This window comes from Amborella trichopoda, chromosome 13 (genome assembly GCF_054954075.1).
Source record: "Amborella trichopoda isolate Santa Cruz 75 chromosome 13, AtrichopodaSantaCruz75HAP2 v2.0, whole genome shotgun sequence".
Classification (NCBI taxonomy): Eukaryota; Viridiplantae; Streptophyta; class Magnoliopsida; order Amborellales; family Amborellaceae; genus Amborella; species Amborella trichopoda.
The window spans coordinates 10,094,624-10,122,044 of record NC_142348.1 but is presented as its reverse complement, the minus strand read 5'-3'; the positions used below and the strand labels follow the sequence as shown (position 1 = coordinate 10,122,044).

General features: G+C 37.0%; 1 protein-coding gene across 2 annotated transcripts; it reads right to left on the bottom strand.

Annotated features, from left to right (window-relative positions):
- BTS (zinc finger protein-like protein) lies at window positions 1-26,200 on the bottom strand. Of its 2 annotated transcripts, none has more exons than XR_016046846.1 (14): window positions 25,728-26,200; window positions 19,401-19,610; window positions 14,573-14,767; window positions 14,154-14,488; window positions 13,677-13,914; window positions 13,410-13,578; window positions 12,065-13,288; window positions 11,689-11,860; window positions 11,180-11,401; window positions 10,939-11,076; window positions 4,055-4,289; window positions 3,699-3,771; window positions 737-808; window positions 1-472 (listed from the first exon to the last, which is right to left on the bottom strand). XR_016046846.1 is itself a non-coding variant. In XM_006842284.4 (14 exons), exons 1-14 carry the CDS (start codon window positions 26,010-26,012, stop codon window positions 371-373), a joined length of 3,657 nt encoding a protein of 1,218 aa, XP_006842347.1. In that variant the 5' UTR covers window positions 26,013-26,200; the 3' UTR covers window positions 1-370. The 2 variants fall into 2 exon arrangements, 1 of the variants encoding a protein (XP_006842347.1); XM_006842284.4 differs by having other exon boundaries at window positions 3,712-3,771.
- Window positions 26,201-27,421: the final 1,221 nt, after the last annotated feature.

Here is a 27,421-nt window from a genome sequence, read left to right as displayed (position 1 = left end):
TTTAGCATGAAAACCTATATGCACAGAACACTGCACATGTATTCCGCATTATACAGAAAAATACTCAAAACTGTCGTGACTGTTCTTGTCGAGCGAGCGGGAAACTTGGCTTATGTACAAATGAACAAAGTCGAGAAAAATGAATTGGTTGTGTATGTTACAAATGCAGCCGAGGCTGCAAAGGGGCCAGGGGTGGTAAAGGAAGCAGGTGAAAAGCATATTATATACAATACCTGCTCATCTGGGAAAGTAACCCATTGCCTCCTCTTTGAAATACAAAAATTAGCCCTCTTTCAGAAAGGGGCGACCTATAAAGTCATACAAGCCCCTGGGCAATGCAGAAAAACCGTAGCCGTGAAACCACACCTGCTTATATCACCTTAGTGTTATAAGAACCACATGAACTACATTTGTGATATAGCCAGTGGAAGCGGGAAGTTCCCTTCTTTTCACAGTCATTACAGAGAATGTCCTGCATCACCAACGGACATCTTGTTAGTATCATAGAAGTAACTCAGAATTCTACAAAAAATCGATTTAACATATTTATGGTATCACAGAAGCGGCTTACAACGGCCCAAAATTTTCATGTTTTTTATATCACAAAAGGCAGCTCAGAATGACCTAAAACAGAATTCAGTCTTCTTTTATAACACAAAAGCTACTCAAAAGGACCCAAAGAAATACAACCCATCACCCAGATATAATGCAATAATTGGGTTCATGACTGACATACCTGAGATCGATCTCTATACTCCTCAGGAAGCTCCTCTGCTGCCAACAATGCATCAAGCATTCCAAAGTAAACCTGAAAGTTACATGCACCCTCTAATTAATATCCAAGAAAAAGGAAGTATGGCTTTTGCATTTATATTATTGGCAACATCAATCATGAAACTAAACAAAAGACTACTTTTTTTGTTGTATCCGATAAAGAGAAGATGTGTCCCTAAATCTTAATCCCTAATTCTCAACTACCAGGTTTATCTGCATCCTCTTCAGATGGAAACGATATATTACAATCCAACAACTACAGATTGGAGGGGACTCAAGAAAACGACCCCCAATGGCTAATCTCGCTCTCCATTACCGCACCAATCATCTAGAAATCAAAGATGCCAAAACAAATGTCGGACTTTATCTACTCTACATATATAGAGCCACAGTTAAGGGGTGGACATCATCATCAGAGCCATTTCCCAACTAGTTAAGGGGTGGACATACATTGTTAAGATAAAATAGACAGCCAGAGAGAATGTGGAGCAATTGGAACTTGAAAGAGGGGGAGTTTCGGGCAAACCGTGCACAGGGGAAATGGAGTATAGCTCTTAAGAGATAAACATCGAACCCCCATAATATTGGTCATTCCAAATAAACCAAAAAAGGAATTCAATGTTTGTTAAAGGGATCATAAAATCATTCTTAAGGATAAATCTCAGAAGAGATTGTTTCACGTTGGCCTGAAATCTCTACAGAGAGATGCTTGTGAGTGACAAGTAAGAAGCAAGATTTTTAGGAGATAAAAATCCCCTGGATATCAATTTAGAGAGAATTCTGGAAGAAGGAAAATTTGAATCTTTTCATAAACATGTATCTTTCAAATGCATAAGATTTTAAGAGAAAAAGCATATTTCCTTTTTTTTTCTTTTTTGATAAAGTTAACCTTAGAGATGAAGCATGACCTGAAAGACTTTTTTAATTTAGGAAAATTTAAACACAACTTTCTCAAAAGCAAGCATATCTAGAACGCACAAAATGCATAGAACATATAATATCTTAACAAAATAATAACATTTTGATATACAAAAAATCCTAAAAGTCACGTACATTTAAAAACTTTCTCAACACTGCTCGATTGGTTTATTATCTTTCCATTAGATGCTCAATGTTGTGAAACACGTGAATTGAATTCGTGAGGATCTATAGATTTATACTCAAAAAAATATATAAATAGGTTTTTCTTTTATAGTTGAACTGATACACCTTTCTTATTTTCTAAGAGTTTTCTTTGAACATCAAAAATGCATGCTTTCCATTAGTTCTATTTCCATATAATAATTTTCCTTTCGAAAGATTAATTTGAGATTTTATAAACTCCAATAGTCATTACACTACTTCGCAGCCGTCTATGCTAAACTTCTGGTATGAATTTCTAATACTTCAATAAACATCATTTTCTTAACTACAAAAATATCATTTTCTTAACTACAAAAATATATTACCAATTTACAATATTTGTATTTTAAAAATATGACTTCTACGCTCTTGAATTTTATTTATGACTATTCTTTCACTTTTTTATGTTTATAAAAAGGATTATGTAACCTTTCAACAACACGAGTCTCTTGGATCTCTCAATAACAAGATTTGTCTCTTGTTTATATTCAAGCCTTTATAATTATTTATAAGTTCTCCAAATTCTTAAAATTGTTTATTACAGTTTTTTCCTTTTTCTAATTAACAATGAATTAGTATTCTCCCTTTTTATTCATGGATTCAAATTCTAAAATGTCAGAAAAACACTTTACTATAAAAAATAAAAATAGAGCTCTAATATTTTCTCGTCATTAGAAAAGGATAGGACCAATTTAATACTCCTATTAGTGATTTTTAAATTATTAAAAAATATGCATTCTTTTCAACTTTGTTTCCTTTAGTTGATTTATGAATTCTTATGCTTCTGAAATTTATTCACAACCACTTTTTCAATAGAAATCACATTTGTCATTCATCCCTAAAGCTTTTGTACTGTGAACACTTATTTGTATGGTTCTCTAATGTGGTCTCCCTTATTATTTCGTTGTTTTTTCATTTTTGAGAGCTTTGCTTTTAAATTGAACTTTTGTTCATTGTTCGGTGTCTTTGATATGAAAATAGAATACTAGATTTGTTTCCTTTTTTTTTTCTTTTTGATCTTTTAAAAGCTTTTATTGTGTTATTTACAAATTTTCAGAATTTTTAACAAATGAATTCCAATTCTATAAAGGAAAATTGTTTTGTGCGGGCTGGACCGTATTTCTGCAATATGCAGTCCCAAGGTATAAAGCATCCATCTTAAAGATGGACACAAATAAGTGGGGTCCATCTAAAAACAATTGAAACTAACGGTCCAAATGTTTTCTTAATAGAATTATTATTTTTAATTTTCCAAATTTATTTATTTTTTCATGTTCATGATCTCCATGTTAGAGATTACATGTCCTTAAAAATCAAGTCCAAAAATCCATCTCAAAAATAGATTTTTAAGAGGTGACTCATTTCTACATGGACTCATAAAACCGTGTCCTTTATCAAAAATAAGTTTATGGGTTCTCATTAAAAAGCACATCAATTCATAACTTTATATTTATACCAAAACAATTTGTATTGTTCCTTGGTTTTTCATGCAAATAACATTAACTATGTTAGTTTGAAATAGTTACTAGGGCACAGAATTAGTGACGGATGATTTACGCTCTGTAAAATACGATTTAAGTAGATTCATGACATAAGATCAAAATTTTGTTATCTGTATTTTTTGCTACTTTTCTCTCTCTGACACAGTATAATGACACACATATAGTCCACTAGCTTATAAACCAAAAACACTCCAATTGACTGAATAAACATAAGAGAAGTAATTGTAAATCATATAATTCTCTAAACTTGAAGGTTGAAAGCATTAAAAGTACAACAAAAGACATGAGAAGCGGCGTTACAAAGGATTCTTACACCCATATCTCCCATGGATTTGCAACAGATTGGGCAGGTGTAATGACTGCATGTGTAGGCCTACATAAGTTGGAAATAAAGTCAGGATATAGAATTCGTCATCTCATACAGAGCAAGCAAAAGTAAGCTATAATCCAATGACGTACAGTATATGATAATCCAAAAGGCATCCACCATCCATCCTGACGATGGACAGGTAGATTAACCATAGTGGGACCCCCCGACGTTCAACCCAGAACAGTTAAATCTGCACCTCTGGTCATAAGGAATGGACGGTGAATGCCCCACTCGATTACCACATGTCCATAGAACAAAATCTGTTAAACAGTCCAAGAGAATTAACCTGAAAGCAAGCCGAATGCATGAAATGGCCACAAGGAAGAGCTTTAACTGCAGCACTTGATGTAAACAAAAAATCACAACAAATTGGGCAGTTTGTCTCCAAGGCTTTTTCACGGCACGTATGCTGCACTAGGTTCATTCCTAGGCAACAATTGCACGTCATGCAATGGAAAAAATCAATCCCCAGACCTTTCCCTACACGGCATAAATTGCAAGAAGGGCAATGGTACACATTCCTGCAGAGATCAAAATGAAAATGGTAATAAGCTTCTGCTGTCAAAGGAACAAATCAAAATCATACACAAGATGCTGCCTAGTATTCTGTTATTTTTTATTTTCTATTTTTCTGGGACAAAATTGTCCTGGGTTTCATAATCAATTGGTTTGCAACAGCCAACCGACATTGTCACAAAATAGAAAGTCTGGGAAAAGATAGTGTGATTTCCCAGAAAAATAGCATTTTAGCCCACTCCTTTCAAATTTAAAATACTGAAAAATAGCATTTTAGGCCACTCCTTTCAAATTTAAAATACTCACAATCTTCAAATTAGGTGCGGTTTTTATAAGGTGTCAACCTTAAACAATCAAAGTAAGGTGCACCCCCAAACCCTATCAGAATATACAGTTCCGGTGTCGGAAACCCTCACAATATAGCCTGAAAATCCATTTCCACCCCTTTTTATGAAATTTAAAGCTCCAAATGTATCGAGCAGCTTTATAAACACTTGAAATCTTGAAATAGGAGGGCCCAGATAAAATGTATTATGAAAAGCACTATTTTTAGGGCTTTGCATTCTTTCTTTCTTTCTTTTTAAAATATCCATGCATCTCAAGATTGAGATGATCAACTGGAGGCCTTCCGAGCATCAAAACAACCTTTTCCTGTGGGTTTCTGAGGTATGTGTTATTTTTATAGTATAAGGTTGGTGCCTTGTATAAACTTTTTCCATTCAATCATAGACAGATAATAAAGGTTATAAACACCAGAATGTCGTACAAATTTTGCCAGATGCATCATATGAAAATGTTTCACTCTCTAATAATGACATATGGAATCATAACAGAATATACAGTAGAGTCACATAACTCCTTTTAATCCTTCGCACATCAAACACAATGACCCTGTTACTACAAAGCAAAAAGAAAGTATGAGTCCCAGTACAACCTAGAAAAATACTAGACTCCCAATGTTAAGATGCAAAGTTTTGGAGTTGAATAGCTCAAAAATCCAAAACAGAACATAAACACGAGTGCAAACACACACACATAAACACTCAGGTCAACTAACAAGTACGAGTTGCATGATCACCATCATAAGAACTTCCATGTCATGCAAATGTCAGAACGCTAGATATATTCTACATATTTTCAGTGAATACGTAGGTTCATGTATCAGTAAACAATTCTTAAATCCATAGAATGCAATGCCAATTGCCATTGACACTAGCATAATATGAACCTTCACCATTGCAATCTAACAATCGTAGTAAAATCGGATGTAATGACCGAATCAGGATGTAACAGTTAAACTAGGACATAATATCAGAAGTTCGATTACTTCCAGTTGGAGAAGCCAGGTTTTCAAAAACGCTAAGCGGCCTGTCTGGCGCCCAGGCGGGCGCCTAGAACCTTGGGTATTCTGCAGTACAAATTCTATAGATATATAACATATATACATACATTTGCGTCAGTTTTGTAATTTATTGCATTTGAAAATATTGTAAAATACTTTATAATATACAAACAAATGACATATCGCATGTTGAGAATAAACTTGTTCAAAATTTCAAAATTCAAACCATATAAAATTTAAAAAGTCTAATAGGATATGTATTAGTAATTGTCTCCAACTTTCCATATTCCATAATAAGTAGAAAAATTTAGGAAACTTCTTCAAGCCACAAAAAATACTCCTGATTCTTAGAAATAAGGTTATTCCATAGTAAGTGGAAAAGTTTAGGAAGCTTCTTTAGACCACAAAAAATACTTTCGATTCTTAGAAATACGTATAGGTAAGAGATTGAGGGTATGGAATTATTCTTTTAACTTTGGGGGTAGAAAATAACCCCCATAACCTAATTAAACCTTTTAGGAGGTCAAAATTACCCCCTTTGCCATAATCGGCATCTTTAAAAAAATAAAAAAAACCATGTCCCTGGGCCCCGCCTGGGTACATCCGCCCAGAATGGGCCACCTAGGCCAAGGCATGAGGTGCATAAGATGTTGGGCACCTAGGTGCCGGGGCAGACCTTTTTTGAAACATTGATTGGAAGTGCAAATATTTTGAAATTTGATTACGTTGGAACTGTAAATTTTCTTTTATAAATTGTAACTTATATATTCCAGAAACCTTTCAATAAAACCAGTGTTATCAAGGTTGGCCTCCTAGACGCACATAGAGGTGGGGAAGTAGAAGTCTGCCCTGGTGGTGGTAGTCAGGGCAGGCAGCTGCTTACGAGACCTGTGAAATTCATGGGCATATAGCCCCATACTTTTGCCACAAAAAACCTAGATTGACACCAGCACTTGAAATTTCAAAGGTAAAGACCACTACGAGGATTTGGTACAAAAAATGCAGACAACTAAAGGACAAACTTCAAATCAATAATGGCAAACTGACATAGCAACATAAAAAAAATGCTCGGCTTATGTGTTCATTTCCAAGTTGAGAACACAATTTGCTTTTAATGGGAACAAGTGATTAGATCAAAGCATAACAATGTCAACATCGGTAATGAATAAACTTTATTCACTGAGCAGCAGACTAGTTAGTCTAATTGGGTTAGTTGGTTCTCTAAAGTCACCAAAAATATGCAAACTTCGCTCAATCCTTACCACTCTAAATACAACAGTTTTTAGTGACATATTTTTAAATACTTACATGTGCATACACATACAGAAAAAATTAGAGATGTCTATCACTAACTTTCAGGCTGGCGAGAGGCACACTGCTTGATATAGGTACCTAGCCTCACTTTATGTACTTTCGGGCGCAACTAGCCACAGAAAGAGGTTACGTTACTCCTCGTTCAAGCAGACAGAAAATCATGAAGCATAGAGAATTAGCAGCATACACGAGCTAAATCTTCACAGGAAAAAATTCTTGAAGCTCTACAGATTGATTATTGTTCATCTCATTTATGACGACTCCTTATCTTTATTGTTAAAATTAATCTAAACAAAAAACAGCAACAAATGTATCTAAATAAAAGGTAGATTCCACAAAGAGTAAAATTTTAGGAGCAATTTGCGACAAATACGCCACTACACAATAAATTTAAATTTTTCTGGTAAGTTCTTTTCTTCTCTCTTTGGCTGTGCAGTGAGGCCAAAAAAAAAATCCAAGGTTCCAGTAAAACCTAATTAAAGATCTACAACTTTGCGGTCATGGATATTTGACAAATGTGACTGAAGAGCATCTTAATTAAGAAAATGACAATTAAAGGTGTATCACCAGGAAGTATACACTTCAAACAGCCCCTTATGCACGAGTAGCACCCCAAACTTAATGATTTTAGATACATTACACACAACCGTAGAGGTCAGTAGGAGGTGAAGGTGGAGGTGGATATATCCTTATTCAAAACCCCGAAGGCAAAGGCAAGAGTTTCATGTCCCACTTGGATGAAAAGCCAAAGATACGAGCAAAATTTGCATGGACTTTTCTCATGGTCTTCTATTTCATCATAAAAATAACGTGGTCATATTTCAAATTCATAGAGCTATCTACAAACATCAAATACTTTAGCTTGTCAACACAAACTCAAGGTGCAACCGGTGAAAATTTAAAACCACAGATATCTGAAACAATGTTAAAATGGCTTTCGAAGGCTTTTAGGTGCAAAGTACGTGCCAACATGATCTCGTAAACAACTCCCTCAGGCCATATTGTTTATGGTGTCCTGACATACCAGGAATGACCATAGTTAAGGGAACCGTGGGGATAGGGTGGTGTTCCCACTCCGAAACCTCGATCCCACGGTTCCTCCTAGGGATCGAGACCTCAGTTTTTCAATTTTGGGATCTCGCTCCCAAATAAAAGGGATCATGTTCGAACCATTAGTGGATTCCAATACTATTTCAAAATAGATCCCTGCTCCCATCAACCATGGTCCAAGGTTTTGGTACATTATAATCTATGGTTCCTCTACTTTCAAAAACAGATGAATCCATTTCCATTTGAAAATAGATCCCCGCTCCCATCAACCATGGTCCATGTTTGTGGGCTCTCTCTCTCTACTGCTTACACATACACACCTCTCTCTCCCCTACACACACACAACTCTCTCTCTCTTATGCACACACAAGAGTCACAGAAATATATAGGGAAAGAGCACAAGCGCACACGCTCAACTCTCTCTCTTATGCACACACAAGAGTCACAGAAATACATAGGGAAAGAGCACAAGCGCCCACTCACCTCTCTCTTATGCACGCACACACACTCAACTCTCTCTCTGCTTATGCACACACAACTCAACTCTCTCTCTCTCTCTCTCTCTCTCTCTTATGCACACACAAGAGTCACAGAAATACACAGGGAAAGAGCACAAGCGCACACTCAACTCTCTCTTATGCACACAAACACACTCAACTCTCTCTCTCTCTGCTTATGCACACACAAGAGTCACAGAAATACACAGGGAAAGAGCACAAGCGCACACTCGACTCTCTCTCTTATGCACACAAACACACTCAACTCTCTCTCTCTCTGCTTATGCACACACAAGAGTCACAGAAATACACAGGGAAAGAGCACAAGCGCACACTCAACTCTCTCTCTACTGCACACACACTCAAATCTCTCTTATGCACACACACACACTAACTCTCTCTGTTATGCACACACAAGAGTCACAGAAATACACAGGGAAAGAGCACAAGCACACACTCAACTCTCTCTCTCTTATGCACACACAAGAGTCACAAAAATACACAGGGAAAGAGCACAAGCGCACATACCTGTAGCATGGGGAGTGGAGCTTGTAGCATGGGGGAGTGGAGCTTGTAGCATGGGAGAGTTGGGAGGAGCAACAAGATTCACCAGAATGATCACCACAAGCTAATGGCGAATGAGTTGTGTGGGCTGGTTTTGGGTCCAAGGTTTAATATAGACGGAGGGGGAATTGGGCGGGGAAGAGGGAAGGTGTGAGGGAAGGGGAGGGGGGGGGAAGAACGTGTAGTTGATTAAAATAATAGAAAAATCCAATTTGTGTACTTGTAGATTATATTTTGGATTTATATGTGTGGAATATCTTGGTGGTCTGAGGGACTATGTTATTAAATTTATACTCTGAGGGACTATGTTATTAAATTTATACCTCTAATGGGATTTGGAAGATATATAAGAAGAATGGAGTACATAAGTATACTATGGACTATCTAATAGATTGATCTATACTTTTAGCATTTATCAAGTAGTATATAGGCACCTAATGTATCAAATTCTGGTAATATGCATTTAATTAAATAGGGTATGTTATATACATTAGATTTTCAACTAAGGACCACGGACTAATTAGCAAAATAATCCATACTCTTTAGATTTATCAAGCATATAGGCATGTGTTGCATAAAAATATTGTTCGATGCACTTATTTAACCATAGGATATCATACATATTACATTTTAGACTATAGACCACAGGCTGTATAGTAATGTGCCTAAGAGTATTTAATATTTCATCAAGTAGCACCTATGAATCAAGTAGCATACATGCCTAGAAATAGGGTACTATCGATTTATTTAATTAGAGGTTGTCATATACTCATATGTACATATTGGATTTTGGAGCATGGACAATGGACATATACAGTAAAGCGTTCAGTAGTATTTAGCATTTATCAAGCAGCATGTAAGCATGTGATGTATAGAAATGGGGGCACTATAGATTTACTTAACTAGAGGATAGCATACATACTGGACTTTGGAGAGTGGATTACAGACTACATAGTAAAATATGATTCTATGCACTTATTTAAACATAAGATGTCATACATATTAGATTTTGGCCTATGGACCACGGACTATATAGTAAAGTGACCAAAAATATTTAATATTAATCAAGTACCACGTAAGCATGTGATGTATAGAAATAGGGCATTATAGATTTATTTAACTAGAGGATGTCATACATATTGTACTTTGGAGTGTGGACTATATACTATATAGAAAAATGCCCAATAGAGGGGTCCCTCGTAAATAGCAATTGCGGACCTTGGGGCCAATCAACTGAGGACCTTGATTCCTATACTTGAAGAATCTCGATATTAGAACAAGAGGAACCCCATTATATGATAAACGGAAACCTCAATCCCTTAACTAAGGTAACCCGTACTAGCTCTACTTGACAACCTCGTTTAATATGTAGCGAAGCTTAGATTCTTGCCAGTCGAAACCTCGAACCCATCACTATGGGATCTCACCCTCATAAACCTAAGGATCTTGTTCCCTCTCTTGTTGTACGGACACCGATCCCAAACCCAGGGAACTTCTGCAATAGGGCGGTTCGGGGATTCCCGAACCGATCCTGCTCCGTCTCCAACAACTATGGGCATGACTTACTCAATATGCTAAGATCATATTTAAACACATAGCATGAATGACATGCACGTCCTCTTCTGATATTTACTTTTCAACGTTAAGTGAAACAAATTTAGGAGTGATTAAAAACATATATGAGGCACATCTCACAATTCGTAAGTGCAAATTTACATTTAGTAGTTTATTTTGATAAATATCTTGAAAATCCAAGTCACGGAGAACTTTTTGCAAAGCATGTTCCAAACGGACATAGCTGAAGCAATTGCTTAGCAAAGAGATCACCCGAAACACATGAAATTTCCTATTTCAGATAATACATAACTACAGAAGCAAGCAAAGCACCTTTCGTCATCAAAAAATTTGCAGACATTACAAAAATATTTTGCCATCGAAAACCCCTCACAGGACAGTGTTGCACATGTCGGTGCAACAGGCTGAATCTTCAGACAGCGCATGCACATCATATCAGTTGTTGCTTTTCTGGAAAATAGAAACAGGAAAAGGAATTAAGATTAAATACAATTTTCAGAAACTACAGTAAACAGAGCTTACAAAAAGCCAATCTTCTCAGAAGGGAAACAACCTGTCCATAGAGTGATCACTGACTTTATCATGACAGAACCTGCAAGCAAAAAGCTTGTTGCAGCATGCAGCCATAAGCTTGCAGTTTCTTTTGTAATGTTCACAGCCATATATCTGATTTTCAGAATCCCGGTAGGACGGAGAGCACCCAGGAACATCTTCACCATCGGCACTTTCACCAATTCTTGGTTCAGGAACCTTCTGCTGAGCAGCTATCCAGCGACTGGGATTACCCAGACAACAATACAACCAATTATGTTATTTTAAACAGAACCTTGGATAATTATTTTGCAATAGACATGTAGAATACACACATGCACACATACAAGTATATACATAGATACATATATACATACATACATACATACATACATACATACATATATACATACATCCACACACACACATATATGCATGTGTGCATGCATACCTATATAGAAGTGTGCATGTGTGTGTGTGTGTGCATAGGCAGGTGCGTAAGAGAAAGAAAATCTGTGTCCAGCAAATAACCTGGTCATAAGATTCTGAATAAGATATGCTTTTCGACGTGGATCTAATGAAGAATCCCGAGAAACCTTCCTTATTTCTGCTTCAAGATCATTCTCGTTCATTCTGAAGATGTCCTTCCATCCAGGTTTAAACATCTGGTCACACTGATCCAAACTTTCCTGAACATCTTTACCTGATTGAGAATAATTACCGGAGTATTCAGATCTGATAAAAAAATAATACAGAACATAGAGCATAGATAGCATGCAACCAGAACTTGAGGCCATTCCAAATGACCAAGAATCGGACACTGAAATATTGTCCAGCAATATCTGTATTGTAAGTATAGAAAACAATGAACCAAAACTAATGAAGCTAAACAGAAGGAAACAAGAACCTTGGGCAGGAACACTACTCTCTGAAGGAGTTGCCTGAGAAGATGCTACTGAAGCTCCTTTCCACCATTCATTCAGCCATTCATTAAACATAGTGTTTCTTGTTGCCTGTCTCCAAGTATCCATCATCTTGTTCTGCTCCTCCTGAGTAAGTGCAGCTGTAACCCATGGCAGCATTGACTGGAGCACTTCTGCTCCTGTTGTACCAATTATACGGCCAACAATTTTATCCTGCTCCTCCACAGAAAAATGGGCATCAAAAAGAGGCCATAATTCGAGTTCTTCCCGGAAAACATGCTGGTCCAGTGTCACTCTTATGGATTTGCACATTCCTTGAAGTTTGGTAGCAAGCTCATTATGCCTTCTCCCCCACTCTTCACAACCACCAGCAAAACCCAAATTGCCTTCATGTAGTTGAGCAAGCTCATTAAGGACAGCAGATATCCCTTCAAATAATTTCTCCTCCTGCTTGTGGTCAATCGTATAAGAATGGCTCACATTATGCAGAGACTCCTTGGATTCTAGTGCAGGAAATACTATATCATCTTCAGCATTACTGTGAGCCCTATAAAGACCCCATAGAAGCCGAAATCTTCCACTGAAATGCCGAAGAAAAGCTTCGTTGCAGTCTGCAAGTCTTCCAGATTCAACATCCAAATACTCCAAGTCCTTTCGGATAGCTTTATGGAACTGGAAGATGTGGTCAATGGGCTTAGCTGCTTGGCCGATTTCAGAAGACCCAATATCCGTTTCCCATATAAAAAGACTAGAATTGAGGGACGGTGCACAAGAGGAATTGTAAGACAAAGAAGACAAGCTCCTTGCCGAACTTATTGAACTAATTCCAAGATTGTTGCAGCTCACTCCTAGTCCTGGAACACAGCAAAGCTGATTATTACAAGGTGGTTTTGGGGAATTTTCACTTGTGGATTGATCGGGATTTTTAGTATTTTCACATGTTTCATTAAGGTTTGCTCGTTTGACTGGCCTTATGCTATCACTGGCATCTGGAGAAGACACTTGTCCCTGTTTTGCAGCAGCGGGAGCACAAGCAAAGCATTGCCCACTAAAGTCTTCATCCACTTTGTTAGTCTCTTTTATTGGGCAGCCAACAACCCCATTTGCAGACAAACATACAAACCGTCCAGATTCAGAAGAATCCTGGCTTCGACCTTTGCATGCCCAACCAGAGAACAGTGTAACTAATGCAGCATCAGAAGCTGGAGCTGCAAAATATAACACGGCAGTCGTAAAAGGCATGAGGAAGAATTATGAAAATCACACCTAGAATATTCTTTTATAATCCTTTTCATGGGGAGACAATGCAGTTAAGCATGGAAATGAAACCTGCCAAACGCATATTTTGGAGAACAGATTTTGCTTGTTCCTCATTCAGTGAGGACACCAACCATGGTAGGACCCGCTCTACAAGTTTCAAAGGCATTACACAGAGACTTTCATAGAGAAGTACACGCTGCTCATTAAAACTGAAATGTTCTCGAGCAAGAGGAAGGACCTGCCACATTATGGTATATAGTTAATCATAATTCTATCTAAGAATATTTCGTACGGTATGAATAGCTTATGTTCTCATTAGTAAATTAAAATGGTTACCTCAAGTTCCTCAGTATGGAAATGCTCTTGTATTGTGGCCATTATTTGATCAGCTTTTGTGCATAGCTTTTTGTAAAATTCAGCTGTAGAAGAATTGGCTCCAACAGTTTGCATATTTTCTATTAAGCACCTTAAATTGTTGAATTGACTTTGCTCTTCAGCATGCTCCATTACAAACGACACTCCGTTCTTGACTCTTGCATCTACCGCAGGGAATATAACCTTGTCTTCAGCGATGCTGCAAGGGAATTCAGAAGTTCTTACTACACATCAGGAAATTCAAGAGATGGATTTAGTACATTCCACACAGGAATACAAAAATAGATAATATCCTTAATCCACTTTATTAATCACCAGGAAAATATCTAATACGCATCAGAAAGTACACAACTGCCAAAGAAAATTCACATTTCTGATCAAGTTGATACGACACGCATAAAGTATGAAACAGCGCAAGCATCCAAAGGTGACATGTACCTATGAAAGATGCAAACCTCGGCAATGAACTGCAACCTTTCAGTGAAAGACGCCAAATTGGCAAAATTTCCAGAAAGCTCAATCTTTTTTGCTTCTTGGGCTATATCCACCAGTTCTTTTTTTATTGCATTATGCCAATGCAAAATTTCATTTATTGGACATCCCCCACCACCATCAGAGATGCTAGAATCTAATTCTACATGCTTCCTTTTCCAGACCTTGCAATTGTCACAAGCATGAGAGCATTCACCAATGTGATCAGGCTTTTCTGCATGAGCATCACAGGAACTTTCCACTTTGATTGGACCTTTTCCTTTCACCCACGTGAAGACAACCTTCATACCACAACTTCAAAATCAGGTAAATTACATGTCAAAAAAGTTGATAGCATACCTACCACTGGCAAAAAAGAAAATCACCTGTTGGAGAAGCTTTTGTTCTGGAATTATCTTATGCAAGCAGTCCAGTAAATCCTGAAGTTCATCAGAGGAAAGAGATGATGCTAACCATGGGAGAAATTCTGGCATCATATTCACCGGAATAGTACACAAAAATTGCCAAACCAGAAATGCCTGCTCTTCAAAGGAGAATTTATCTATAAGATAAGGGAAGACCTGTATCCAATCAAACATAACAATGCATCAGTTATTCCATATACAAACACAGCAGCAACCACAGATACACCTTTTTATGTTTCGACAAAAATAATCAACATTTAAAAATGGGAAAATATGTTCATAGACCCTAAATTTTGAGTATGATTTCTCAATAGACCCACAAATTTGAAATGTATCCAAATGCATCAACTTTCCTAAAAATCTTTTCTACTAACCCCCTAAACCCATATAACCACGTTTTATACTATGTTTTCATCCCAAACAAAGTTCAAAATGACACTATCCTTCCCATTCCAGCTTTTCTCGTTTCCTTCTCCATCACTCTCTCTTAGTTTCACTCTTCACCCTCTGCATCTCTCTCTCTCTAAATCCGGCAGCCAAAAGGCTCTAGCTCTCTCTCTCACGCCCTCACCCTAACTTTCTCCCGTCAACCCCCCACCCCCCTCCCTTCTCTCTCTCTCTCTAAATCCAACAACCAAAAAGCTCTAGTTCTCTCTATCATGCCCCCGCCCTAACTTTCTCCCCATGAACCCCTTCCCACTCTCTCTCTCTTGCCCTAAATTAGGCTCCGATGTTTTCTTTGCCCAAAAACTTTTCTAGCTGGTATCTGAATCATTGAACCCCCGTCGACAATGAGAAAGGAGAGAGAACGCGAGAAACACAAAAGGCCACCCTTTTTTTTGTCCATCCTGAGTTTTAGATCCTCCTCTCCTTTCTGGGCTCTGTTTGCGAGGATCAGAACTTTGGCGGCTGGCCACTCTTCTTTGGTCAAAATTCTAGAGCGAGAAAGCAAGATTAAGAATGAGAGTAAGGGTGGAAGGCCACCATTATTGGGTCTTTTCGGCGGTTAATTGTTTGCATACTCTCTTGATTTTTCACATCTGCATATCCTTGTCGTAACATGCAATTGAAGCTTCGTGCTTAGAACAGGGACAAGGTAGGGAGGGAGACTCTCCGGTATTCGGCCTTAGCTTTGGACTAGGTTCAACCCCATCCTAACTCTGGCTGGGTAAAGGGACCCTCTGAGTATTCCACTCATGGTACTAATTTTGAGGCTCAATTTTAGGGGGAGACTCTCCTGGAAAATTTTATGAACCTCCACAAATTTGAGGAGAGTCCTTTCATGGAGGCTTTGAATTTTCATGGATCCTTTGTGTAGGCACATTAGGACCCTTTCTCTTTTTGGCGATTTGCAGGCATAACTGACGTTGTGACTTATGATAAGGCCATCTCATCAGTTAAGCTGCTGCCGGTCTCTACAATGAGAAGCTTACAAAATCTTCAATTCCTCCAATCACATCTGCGCTTGTTCAAGAGAAGGAAGATGGGGGCACCCTTTTTCACGTTGGTTTTGTCGGTTTAATCTCTAGAGAGAGAAAGTGAGCAAACCTACATAGTAAGAACTAGAGTGAGAGGAAATACAGGGGCATCAGAATGAGAACGTGGGATAAGTGGGTGGCCGAGATCAGAGCACCCAACAAGTAGTCCCGGCTATGGCTGCGCTCCTACTCTACCCCTATAGCATTGCAGCAGAACATAACCCATTTCTCAACCAGCAGTCACCACTGGAGTCTGAGGATTGGCTTGCTTCTTGGGAGCAGACAAGTTGTGATGACCCCCAGCGAGAGGTTGAGAATTAATGAATTAGAAAATGTGAGAGAGAGAGAGAGAGAGAGAGAGAGAGAGGGAAAAAGGAAAGCGAGAGAGAGAAAGATGGCCCGTGTCATTTTGAAATTTGTTCAGGACAGAAATATAGAATAAAAGGTGGTTCAATGACTTTAGGGGATTAGTAGAAAGAGTTTTAAGAAAATTGATGCCATAAGATACGATCTATATATGTGGGTCTACTAGGAAATCATATACCAAATTAGGGTCTATGAAGGTATTTTCCCTTATAAAAATACTTATATTCTTCAATGCAATACCTTAACAAACATAAATTACCAGCTTAATAAAATTACATAATATTGTTAAATGTAAGACACAAACTATCAGCTGAATAAAAATACATAAGCTCTCATTCAACTAAATGCTTGCTTTACATAACTGCTTATGAGTATCAACTACAACTCCATGTCCCATCTTCTACTACAGGTGCATGTAACGGAAGTTAAAGCATCTGAATCATTTAAACTGAAATAACACCAATCTACGATTTGCACCCTTCACTAACAAATTACAGATGCCAAAATGATAAAAGATAGAACTCTACAAGGGTCGGGGTGGTTTGTTGCGTGGAGGGGTCTGTTGTTGTTACGAGTGGAACATCCTTAACCAAATAAGTTGGATGGGTAACATGCAGAGAGACAAAAGCCAGAAAAAGGAAAAGCCACAGAAAATACTGTAAGAGGTTCTAGAAGGGAATCAAGCACCCAAATAGTTATGGGTCCAGTCTAAGTTCAAAACAACCCAAGGAAAAAAAATAGGAAGTTAGAAGGATGCAACCATACAAGATAGACTCAGAAGTCAAAGTAAACATGCTTAAAGACCCAGCTAGCAGCTAAAGCTTCTCACCACCAACTCATTATCTCCTCAGTTGTATAGCTCATTCTTTCCTCCAACCCTGACCCAAGTCACATTTAGGAGCTTAGCCAACACGCTTAAACAACATAATCTCCAGTGACTACTAGACTTCTTTCTTCATCTACTTCTACCAGAAGCTCAACAAAATAAGGAATAAAAAACATAGTATGCGACTGGAGAGAGAAAGGCAGAGAAAGGGAGGATTTCACCATGCAATGCACAATAACCATGAAGTTACAGCATAATTTATCACTTGTGACTTACAGTAGAAAACACAATCTTATTGTTTCTTGCATGTTAGGGGCCGTTTGGATACCTGGAAATATATTGTCTGTGAAATATATTACTGACGTAATACATTACTGCGTAATACATTACCTGCAATGTGAAATGTATTACTGGCGTAATACATTACCTGCAAATGGATTGTCACTATTTGGGTAGTATTTAGATGCAACATGGGAATACATTGTTACTGTTTGGTTATGTCCAAAAGAAATATGGGAAATGCATTACCAACATTTTCTTTTTTCTTTTTTGGCTTTATACCCAAAAGATGATTACGCGTACAATCCCTATTAGTATGTAGCTTAAACTTTATCCCTATGAATATGTAGCTTAAACTTTATAATTGCATCAGGCATAAGAATTAGCCACACCTTTTGTATGCCTTTACGTCTTGACTTGGAATCAAGTGTTTTCAAGATGTTAACAACATACTTTTATCATTATTATGATAAGCCATCATATTTTTTATGTTTTATTTTCTTGTGCTAAAAGCCTTTCGTTCATCTCTCTCTAGAAAACTTTCATAGGCAAATTCAAAAGAAAAAAAAAAGTTCGGAGAAATTTGACTACTAACCTAAAAGGCTTTATGACATGTGTTGGAGGAGAAATTATGTTAGGGCATTGAAAGAGATTGAAGAGGTAAATTAATTTAAAAAAGTTCTGAAAAAAAAATTAATTCAAGCACACTGATTTGACGATTATCTGTGAGTGAACTCAAGTATTTTGAATTTATTAGCAAACAATAGCAGAAAAAAAGAAAAAATAAAGCCAAAAAAATAAACAGACTGATCTTAGCAGAGAACCCAAATCCGTTTATTTTTTGGAACAATAGCTTCAACTGTGGTTGCAAAACCCAAAAAATAAATCTTGAATATCTAGAAATAAACAATAGCTACCACTCTGGTGGTCGAAGATGGGGCTGCCGGGTTTTAGCCGCTAGTTGAAGAAGATTGGGCGGGTGGTTTTTAACTGCTAGTTTAAATATATGTGCGATTCAATTCGCAAAGGGAGCTATTGGTGGCTACTTGAATAATTCTTTTTTTCTTTTTTCTTGTGGTTTATTAAGACTTGAATCACGGAAGTTTTGGGTAGAAAGACGACTTGAATTATAGGATTTTTAGGTAGGTAGAAAGAGTCACCCAAAAGATTTCTCCCAATTACCCGTCAAACGTGTAATAGATTTTTCACCCTTCACTGGGCGTCATATATTTTCTTGATTTTTGGGGAAACTAGGGTAATCTATTTTCATTTTCTTACTATTAAAGTGTACCCAAACAATGAAAATGTCATATTTGGTACAATGAAAATATCATATGTCCGTGTAATCAATTTCATGTAATAGATTTCCAGGTTCCCAAACGGCCCCTTATTGTAAAAAGAAAGTCAGAACATCCTACATTCAAGTCACAAATGCATCAAACTCCTTCCAATAACATAATGTCTCGCCCTCCACAGACTTTGTAATACCGCCCACCAAACCATTAATTCAGGGGGAAAATAAACCATTAACCATAATGAGAATAAACCAGTTCAATCTCGTCAATTTCTTCAAAAACCTTTAAAAAACACATTCAATGAGCCTCTCCTTAAACTATCCAAGAAGCTGTAAACCGAGTTTCTGCCAGTCAGATGACATGCTGATGTGGTTAGAGTTCAGATTCTTTAGGAGGTTGAATGGCTTAAAACAACAAAATATAAAACTTAAAAGAATCAGTATTTGACATGAAGTGTTCCAAGTTGAACATACAAAAGGTGGAATCTCCTGCATAAGAACCTGGGCTTCAGATAAAAATATTCTGAATCCTCACGCAAGACATACCTGTTCCTCTTCCTTGAACATATGCTGACAAATTGATGTTTGTATGGCTCCAGTGCAGCAAGCCAACTCTCTGCGGAAACTGTCATCGTTTTGCATATTTGAGTTGAGCAAATCAAAGAGTTGATCAAAAAGATCACTTTCCCCCTTGTGCTCAAGGGAATATGTGCGGGCCACATTTTTCACACGTATATCTAGAGCTGGAAATATAACCTGCAGATATGGATATGGTAAAACTACATCTCACTCAAACTTCAAAAAGCAAAATCCACACAAAGATAGTTTGAACAAAATTACGCAGCATGTGCATAGAGCATGTTATGTTTATGATTATGCGTAATTTCATATGTCATCACTTACAAATGATTATGCACAGGTATATCACAGTATAGCATGTACATATGCATTTAAATCCTTGAGTTCTAAAAGAAATGAATGAGAAACATTAAGCCCCAGGTGCAAAAAATCAGCTCATCCATTATGTTTTATTTCTGTGTAACAAAATGCAATTCATTCACTGAAACCAATACATTTTACATGTCATACACATGATGGGCAAAAAAATTTTCAGAGATAAACAAGTACAGTGGACCAAGAGTTGAAGGAATGGATGGTGTTTACAGAGGTTGACTCCTCTTTAACGACCCCATTTTGAACCATGGCAGTTTGCAAACCAAAGTTCGCAAGAAGAGAAGTGGTAGGATTGGCATTCATAACCACAGATTGGTTACCTTATCCTTCCTTTCTAAACGAATGTAAAGGTGTTCCATTGATTAGGAAAACTATGGAAGTCGTGTTGACACAAATATGTTTAGGTCCTTCAGGTTGGTCAAAAAACCAGAACAGGGTTTCTTCAGTTGGTATTGATGCATGGGAAGAATCCAAAGTATGTCTCAGGGAGTCCACTGATGATGTTATGTTATATGTGGCTATTCGCAAAAGCATGTTTCTGGACAGATAAATGTCAAGGTGAGGATGCATTGGAGACACATACATCAGGCACTACACAGGACCCATGGCAGAAAGAGTTAGAATGGTTCTCGTTGACCAAGGAGAAAGTAAAACAAAGCTCCATTGTGTATAGAAACCATGTACCATAACTAAAAGAATAACTTTTTTACCCTCCCTCCCTATATATATATATATATATATATATATATAATTTCTTTCCCATTTCTCTTATTTTTTGGGGTTTTTTAGTTTTTGCTTCTTTTAAGGCATTTTCATGCTTGTATGGTAAGTCCACTTGGACTAACCCCAGTTACTTGGCTCTGGCAGGGGCCAATTCCCTGAATAGAGTATTTCAACACCGATCCAAGTCTGAGCAGAACATCCCCAGATAGTCTATTTTTTCATTGCATGTTTATCTCAATAAAATTCTTGCTGGTTAACACCTCCTAAACAGAAGCCTTCAATTCCTTAAGTTCTTTGGAAATGTGTAGAAGATGGTTCCTTCTCAACTGCATTTTCATCTAGAAAGCAAATTTGTGTTGACTTTGTTAAGAATGTCCTAACAAAAGCATGTGGAAGAATGAACATTGGCTCGCTGGAACTATGGAAGATATGTAATATGGTCACGTAGTTTCACTGGAATTTTAGGATAAAACATAAACAATATGAGGTCCTAGAGCAGATCGCAAAAAAAAAGGTCATCAGATGAGTCATAAATCTATCCCTTATGGAAGGTATTGAATGTTCAGATATGGTCAGCATATGCATGGACATGAGCTACTAAGTATAGACTGGAAACCTTAATTTCAAGAGATGACCAAAAGGAATCCGAATGACAAACACAGATGCAAAAGGGAGATCGCTAGATGCCTTTTAGCATTCCAATGCATGGCTGGCTGGCATGGTGTGAAGCCCAAACACCTCTACATAGGCTGAAGAATGCTCCAGAATTATAAGCCATGAGCATCAAAGGAATTTCATGAAAGTCATAAAATAACTTCTTCAGAAGGATGGTTGAGGCTACCCCTTTGCAAGATGCTCATATTTTTACGAAAATTTGTCAATATGTATATCCACCAAAAACAGGAGAAAAAATACTGGATTCAAATTTTCAAATAGGGCCCATGCAAGCAGGGAACCAAACATGGTGGCAAGTGCTTAAGTGGACATGGGATCAAGTACAAGACAATTTCGAGTGTGGAATTTCAAGTTGCCACTATCTTAGGGTTCCTTCATATTCCTTGTAATCTGATTGTTTTCTTTAATGGAAACAAATAAGGTGCAATCATGGAGGGATAAGTTGCACTGTAACTATTAAGAACTACAAATTAATGGAGAAACCACCCTTCAGTATCACCTAGCAAAGAAGTGCAATGATGTCAAAGGATGCCATTTAGTCACTCAGCCTATTATGAGAGTTTTTTATACACAACCAGATGCCCAAAAGAAAGAAAGCCGAGGAAGGCTGGGATCATGCAGAGGAAAAGGTAACAGGGGACCATGGATTTTTTTTTTTTTGGGGGAGTGGGGGGTGTGTGATAGGGAACGGAAACAACAGTTTGATGGGGATCTTGTTGTTGCTAGAAGGGCCAGTATAAAGGCAGCCATGAGAGAGATGGACTATCATAGGCCCAGGGAACATTTATATATGTTGGTGAAGGGAGGATATGGTGGTAGTAGCGGGTATCTCTCCCTATGGCACCACAGCATTTCTCAGATTGCGCAGTATAGCAATCTCACAAATTGAGCAGGGGGCAGGTCGGTTGGAAATTTTGCTTCTTCTAGAGCTGGGGTTAAAGAAAGAGAAACGGGTACACTCCATCCTCACAAGAGGGCTCCAATTATAGAGTATGTCAGGCAAAGATATAATAAGGAAACTGCGTAAAGAAAATGCCTACATTTTTGTGGAATCATTCAATGCAAGCTAACAGGTTATACTATTACTTGTTGTTTGATATTTCAGTATCTATATTAGACCTCTAATAATAGAAAATCTTGAAGGTCTTGAGTTTCTGCTGAAGTAGTAAAATACAGCACCGGACTAGGCATCCTAACTAGAAGAGTTAAAAAAACAATGGAAGAGAGGACTTTGCTCGACTTTGTGGTCCGTTGTCCTTCTGAGATTAAGTTCCCCAACTGTATCAACACCTCAATGTATAAAGAAATATCCATTTCTTGTTTCAAATTATGTGTAGCATAGTTGAAGAGGTAGGAGAAACAACACCCACATATCCACATGGCACGTAGGTCTATTTTTGTTTATTTCATTGTGTCATGTTCTTTTGTTCTTATTAAATCTGTCAATCTCAAATATGAGATTATTAAATTTGATTCATTTGGCAAGTTCCTTCCTAAATCAACCTTTCACTTTGAAAAGACATCTTCAAAATACAATTATACAAAAGTATTAATATCTAAAAGGGTTCAATAATTTAATTGAACTACTAGAAGAGACTTAGGATGAGAAGACTGCAGCAAATAGGAGTAAAACCTAATTAGGTAAAGTTTTATTTGAATATTTATATAGGCTGATTAAGATGTTTTGAACTTGCATTTATCGTATTTGATGGTTGACCTATTTATCCCACAACCTTCCCATCTAAGGATACATCCATGAATTATAGTGGGTGGGAATCTACTTGAGGAAGAAAATTGAATCTAAATTTTAAATTTCACAAAACAAAGTCATCAGATATTCTGAATTTCATGTAGAGTTAAGTCTGAAATTCTCTACTGCAAGTTGAACGTGAAACTCTAGCATGCTTTTGCTAATTGAGATAAAAAGAAACCATCCATTAAGGATAAAATTGGAGAAGCTAGTGTTTGTCCACTACAACATCAGGATGCAGTTGCAATGTCCCACAAAATGGGCATAGGAGAACAACCCCTGCCTGATGAACACGGCAACCTCTGGGATTCACAGCTTGGGGGTCACATTGGTCCTAGGAGTAGGAGTAAGTCTTGAGTAACAACCAAAACGGAAAACCAATGTGAAATCCAAAGCATAAAACCAAGTAATTATGGACAATGACAGTGATAGCAGAATGGAGAGGAGGGTGCGGCTATTGCAAAATAAGGTCTTCTGGCAACAGTATAGAAGCAATAAAGTTATAGGGAGGCTACTTGGTGACGTTTATCACGGCAACAAAAAGGGGTAAATAATGAGGTACAAGAGAGCCATAAGACACATGGCTACAAGTCCATACATGCTATGTAAGTCAGCACCCTATTTTGGGATATGGACTATCTAGGTCAGTCTCTGCAACTTTGAAGGCCTTAACACCGGACACTACAAAAAGATGTAGTCTACATGTTAGGGTCGGAACCTTGCATGTTCATCATCATGCATTGATAGTGATTCATGTTTGAGGGGAGAGGGGACAAGGAAGGAATGAGAGGGAAGGACAAGGGTTAAAAAATGAATATCGTAATTTTGTTATGATATAGAAGGGTACATATTGGTGGTGTGGACATCCATAGTAGTACTCGTAGTAACATTCAGAGATTAGTACAATGTATTATATGGACACTGACATGAGTGTGTGATCTAAAGTGTCTACTACTCTAGTGTAAAATGCTAATACCCCATTTAGAAATTATTTTGGATAAGATAATAGACTTTTTTTTACATATATAATATAAATCTTCTTCTCTAACATATAAGATAAAGCAGTTGACTGGTAGTGTTTTGGTTAGGGCTCCCATGCAAGATGTCCTTAGATCGAGCTGCAGCGCCCCCACATGTCGACATGTCTTAAAATTTTCAAAAGGTGTCAACATGTGACATCAGGCTGCTCACAGAGTATTGGCATAACACTGGTTCTGCTATGTTAATTTAGTTTAGAACTAGTGTGAGAAAACTATGGATAGATGAACCAACGCATTTGGAATTCTTTAGTTTTGAGTCATTTGAAGGTGTTGATGCCTTAAATTTCACAGTCACTTGATTTGTTAATACACTCAAACTTATATTTTACTCCTATAATCTTCAATCACTTTATGATATCTGGGCACTGAGAAGAGGCAAAAAATTCAAATAAAGTAAATTATAATTAAAATTTTGTATTCAAGTAAGTTTAGAAAATAAAGAAAAAATATGCCCGGAATTTTCATGATATGACCAAATGCTCCTTTAACAGATGAAATATTCCAAAGAGTTACAAAACTAAAATTTTTTTTTTTTTTTTGAGAAGTGTTAACGTTTATATATTTAAGAGAAAAATATTACAAGAGATCGATAAGAAGAAGGCATCCAACAAGCTGGGTGCTCAGAATATACATGTGGGGGTTGAGCTTAAAGACGGATAAAGAAAAACAAATGAGAGGGCGAGAGAAACATAGAACACCCATAAGGCTGGGTGAGTAAAAGCTGAGAAGATAAAAGTCTCTGTCAATAGGCCTCCAGAGGAGGAAACTAGAGTAAAGGGGCTCCTGAGAAGGATAGAACTTTAAAGAACATTAACCTCCGGAAAAGGAAAATGGTTTGGGTGAAAGGCCTTCTGAGAGTGCTTGAAAAACCTTTCTGGAGGTTGGTGGAGCCCTGGCGAGGGCAGCAATAAAACTCGACGTTACAAAACCAAAATTTACTTCTCCAGTTTCAAAATTTTACGGAATTTTATAATAAAAGAAAATTAAAAGCCTAGTGGAATCATGATTCCAGTTATTTTTGTCTCAGACCGAGTTCAACTTACAATACTCTCGTTGGCACCAAGTAAAACTCGAAACCTAAGTTTCCAAACCAATAAATAAACCTCAAAAAACTAAACAAGCAAATTTTCACATGAAGGAGAAACCAACCCTGCTTGGTTTTGAATTCATGCAATAATATAACTTTCAGCAATGGAAAGTACAACATAAGTAGGCCGTAAGTTACAGCAAAATTTTTTACTCGAGCAACTCCATTACTTTCAAATTACAAAATATAAAATAAAATAAATAACAAGACATAAGAGGCTGTTCAGAATTTGAAATCTGTACCAGAAACTTAAATTTAAATCCTAAATAAATAAAAAATGGGTAAATCTCAGTACTCTATCCTTATTTGATTTGAAAAATGCTGAAAATACAACATGCTTCATTCTTGAGGACAAGAGAAACCAATGTAAATCATCCATAAACGGTCGTATAATATTAATTATAATCAACAAATTACAACAACTAATGCATAGATACAGTTTCTAAAATTCTCAAAAACAAATCAATATGTTGCCCTGCTAATCGAAAACACAAGAAACAAAAATAACAAAATTACATAACCACGCAAAAAAATAATCAATCAAGGAAAGCACAAACAACACACATTTTCCAGCGATTTTCAAAACCTAATCAGAAAAGACCCCCAAAACACGAAAAAAAAACCACAAGCTTAAAACAACAAACCTCATCCTCAGCATTGCTATGATGTTTATACACAGTTCTAAGAAAATTGTATCTCTCTCTCAACATTTGTATATCTCCATGGCCATCCGTTGCAAAAGCAAGAGCCGACTTGTGTAACCTGTCGAGCTCACAGCGAATACCTTTGTGAAAGAAGAGGAAGATAAGAATGGCGGATTTAGGTTGAGAAATTAACGAAATCTTTGCATTTTCCACCGTGTTCAAGGGACCGGCCATTGGAGCCAGGACCCTCTCGTTGTGTTGCAAACCAGTGAGAGGAGTCGCCATTTCTCCAAATAATAACGGAAGGATTTTAGAGAGAGAAAGCTGACGATTGCTAGGGTTTCAAAAATTCACAGATCAGTTTCGATCGATCGTTTCTTCCTGTTTTTTAATTCTCTCTCTCTTCGGTCGCTCTCTGTTCTCTTTCTACATTTGCAGGGGCAAACGAAGAAAAATGAAGACCCAAGTTTTTAAGGCCGCTAATTGGGCCATCGATTTATATGAGGGGAAGATAACGTGAGGGCCCTGAGTATTCTCGAAATGTCCAAAACACCCCTATACTATCTGAAATACCTAAACTTCACTTTAATTAATAACCATTTGCAACCCTAATTAATACGTAATGTTTAGGTAGATCCCTAATTAATAGGTAATATTTAGTTGAACGCATATATTGTTGCGAAACGAAAATTTGAATTTTTTAGCCGTCAAAATTAGACACGGTTTTTGTCGAGTCCTGGATCATATGTAGATATGCGTCCCGACCCATTTTGAGATAGATTTTAGATTTAAATTTTTTAGGTATATATAATCTTTAATATCGAGGACATGAATGTATTAAAGAGTAAATTTAAAAATTTAAAAATAATAATTTATTGAAAAACTTTAAAAAAAAAAACATTTGTTTTACCCTTTTTTTTATTTTATTTTTTTTGATAGAACACAACTTCACAAATGAATATTTCGAGGGATGGATACGTAGTTATGCGTCCCCAATGTATAAAACCCTTCACCGTCTATTAGATAAGGAAAAAGTTTATATTGAGCCGAGGCTAAAAACAATCAAATTAGATCCTATCTCAAAAAATTCATTAAAAGAGGTTGTTTTGATGTTCAAATATCTTCAAATTGATCATCTCAACAAATCTACATGGACATGAGAAAAAAATGGATTTCAAGTTTGAAAATAGTGCATCTTGTAACGCATTTTTTGGACCATCAATTTTCAAGATTTTTAAGTTTTCATAGATCTGCTCTATCTACACTATTTTTGAAGCTTTAAATTTTAGAATTAAATATCAAAATATATGTTAAGACTATCACAAAGATTTCTAGTATTGAAATCACATTTCTCGACACTATTTGAAGGTGCGTATTACTTTGATTGTTTAGAACCTCGGGTCTATACAAACGGCACCTTAGATAATTCTTTAAATTGTTTATCGTAATTCTTTAAATATCAATATTTTTAGAGTTCTAACTTCATAAATGTGAGGCAGGCGTACGGATAATTTGGGACTTTTTTTTGGATCCTAAGCCCTTAAAACCACGGTGGATTTATCTGTCAGCAAACTCACCAAAAATATTTTCTAATTAATCCAATTTTCAATCTGCATTTCAAGGTAATTAAGCCTTGCAGGATGTTATTTAGCCAATGTTAAAGACAGGTTATTGAGTGCCACCGTTCAAATATG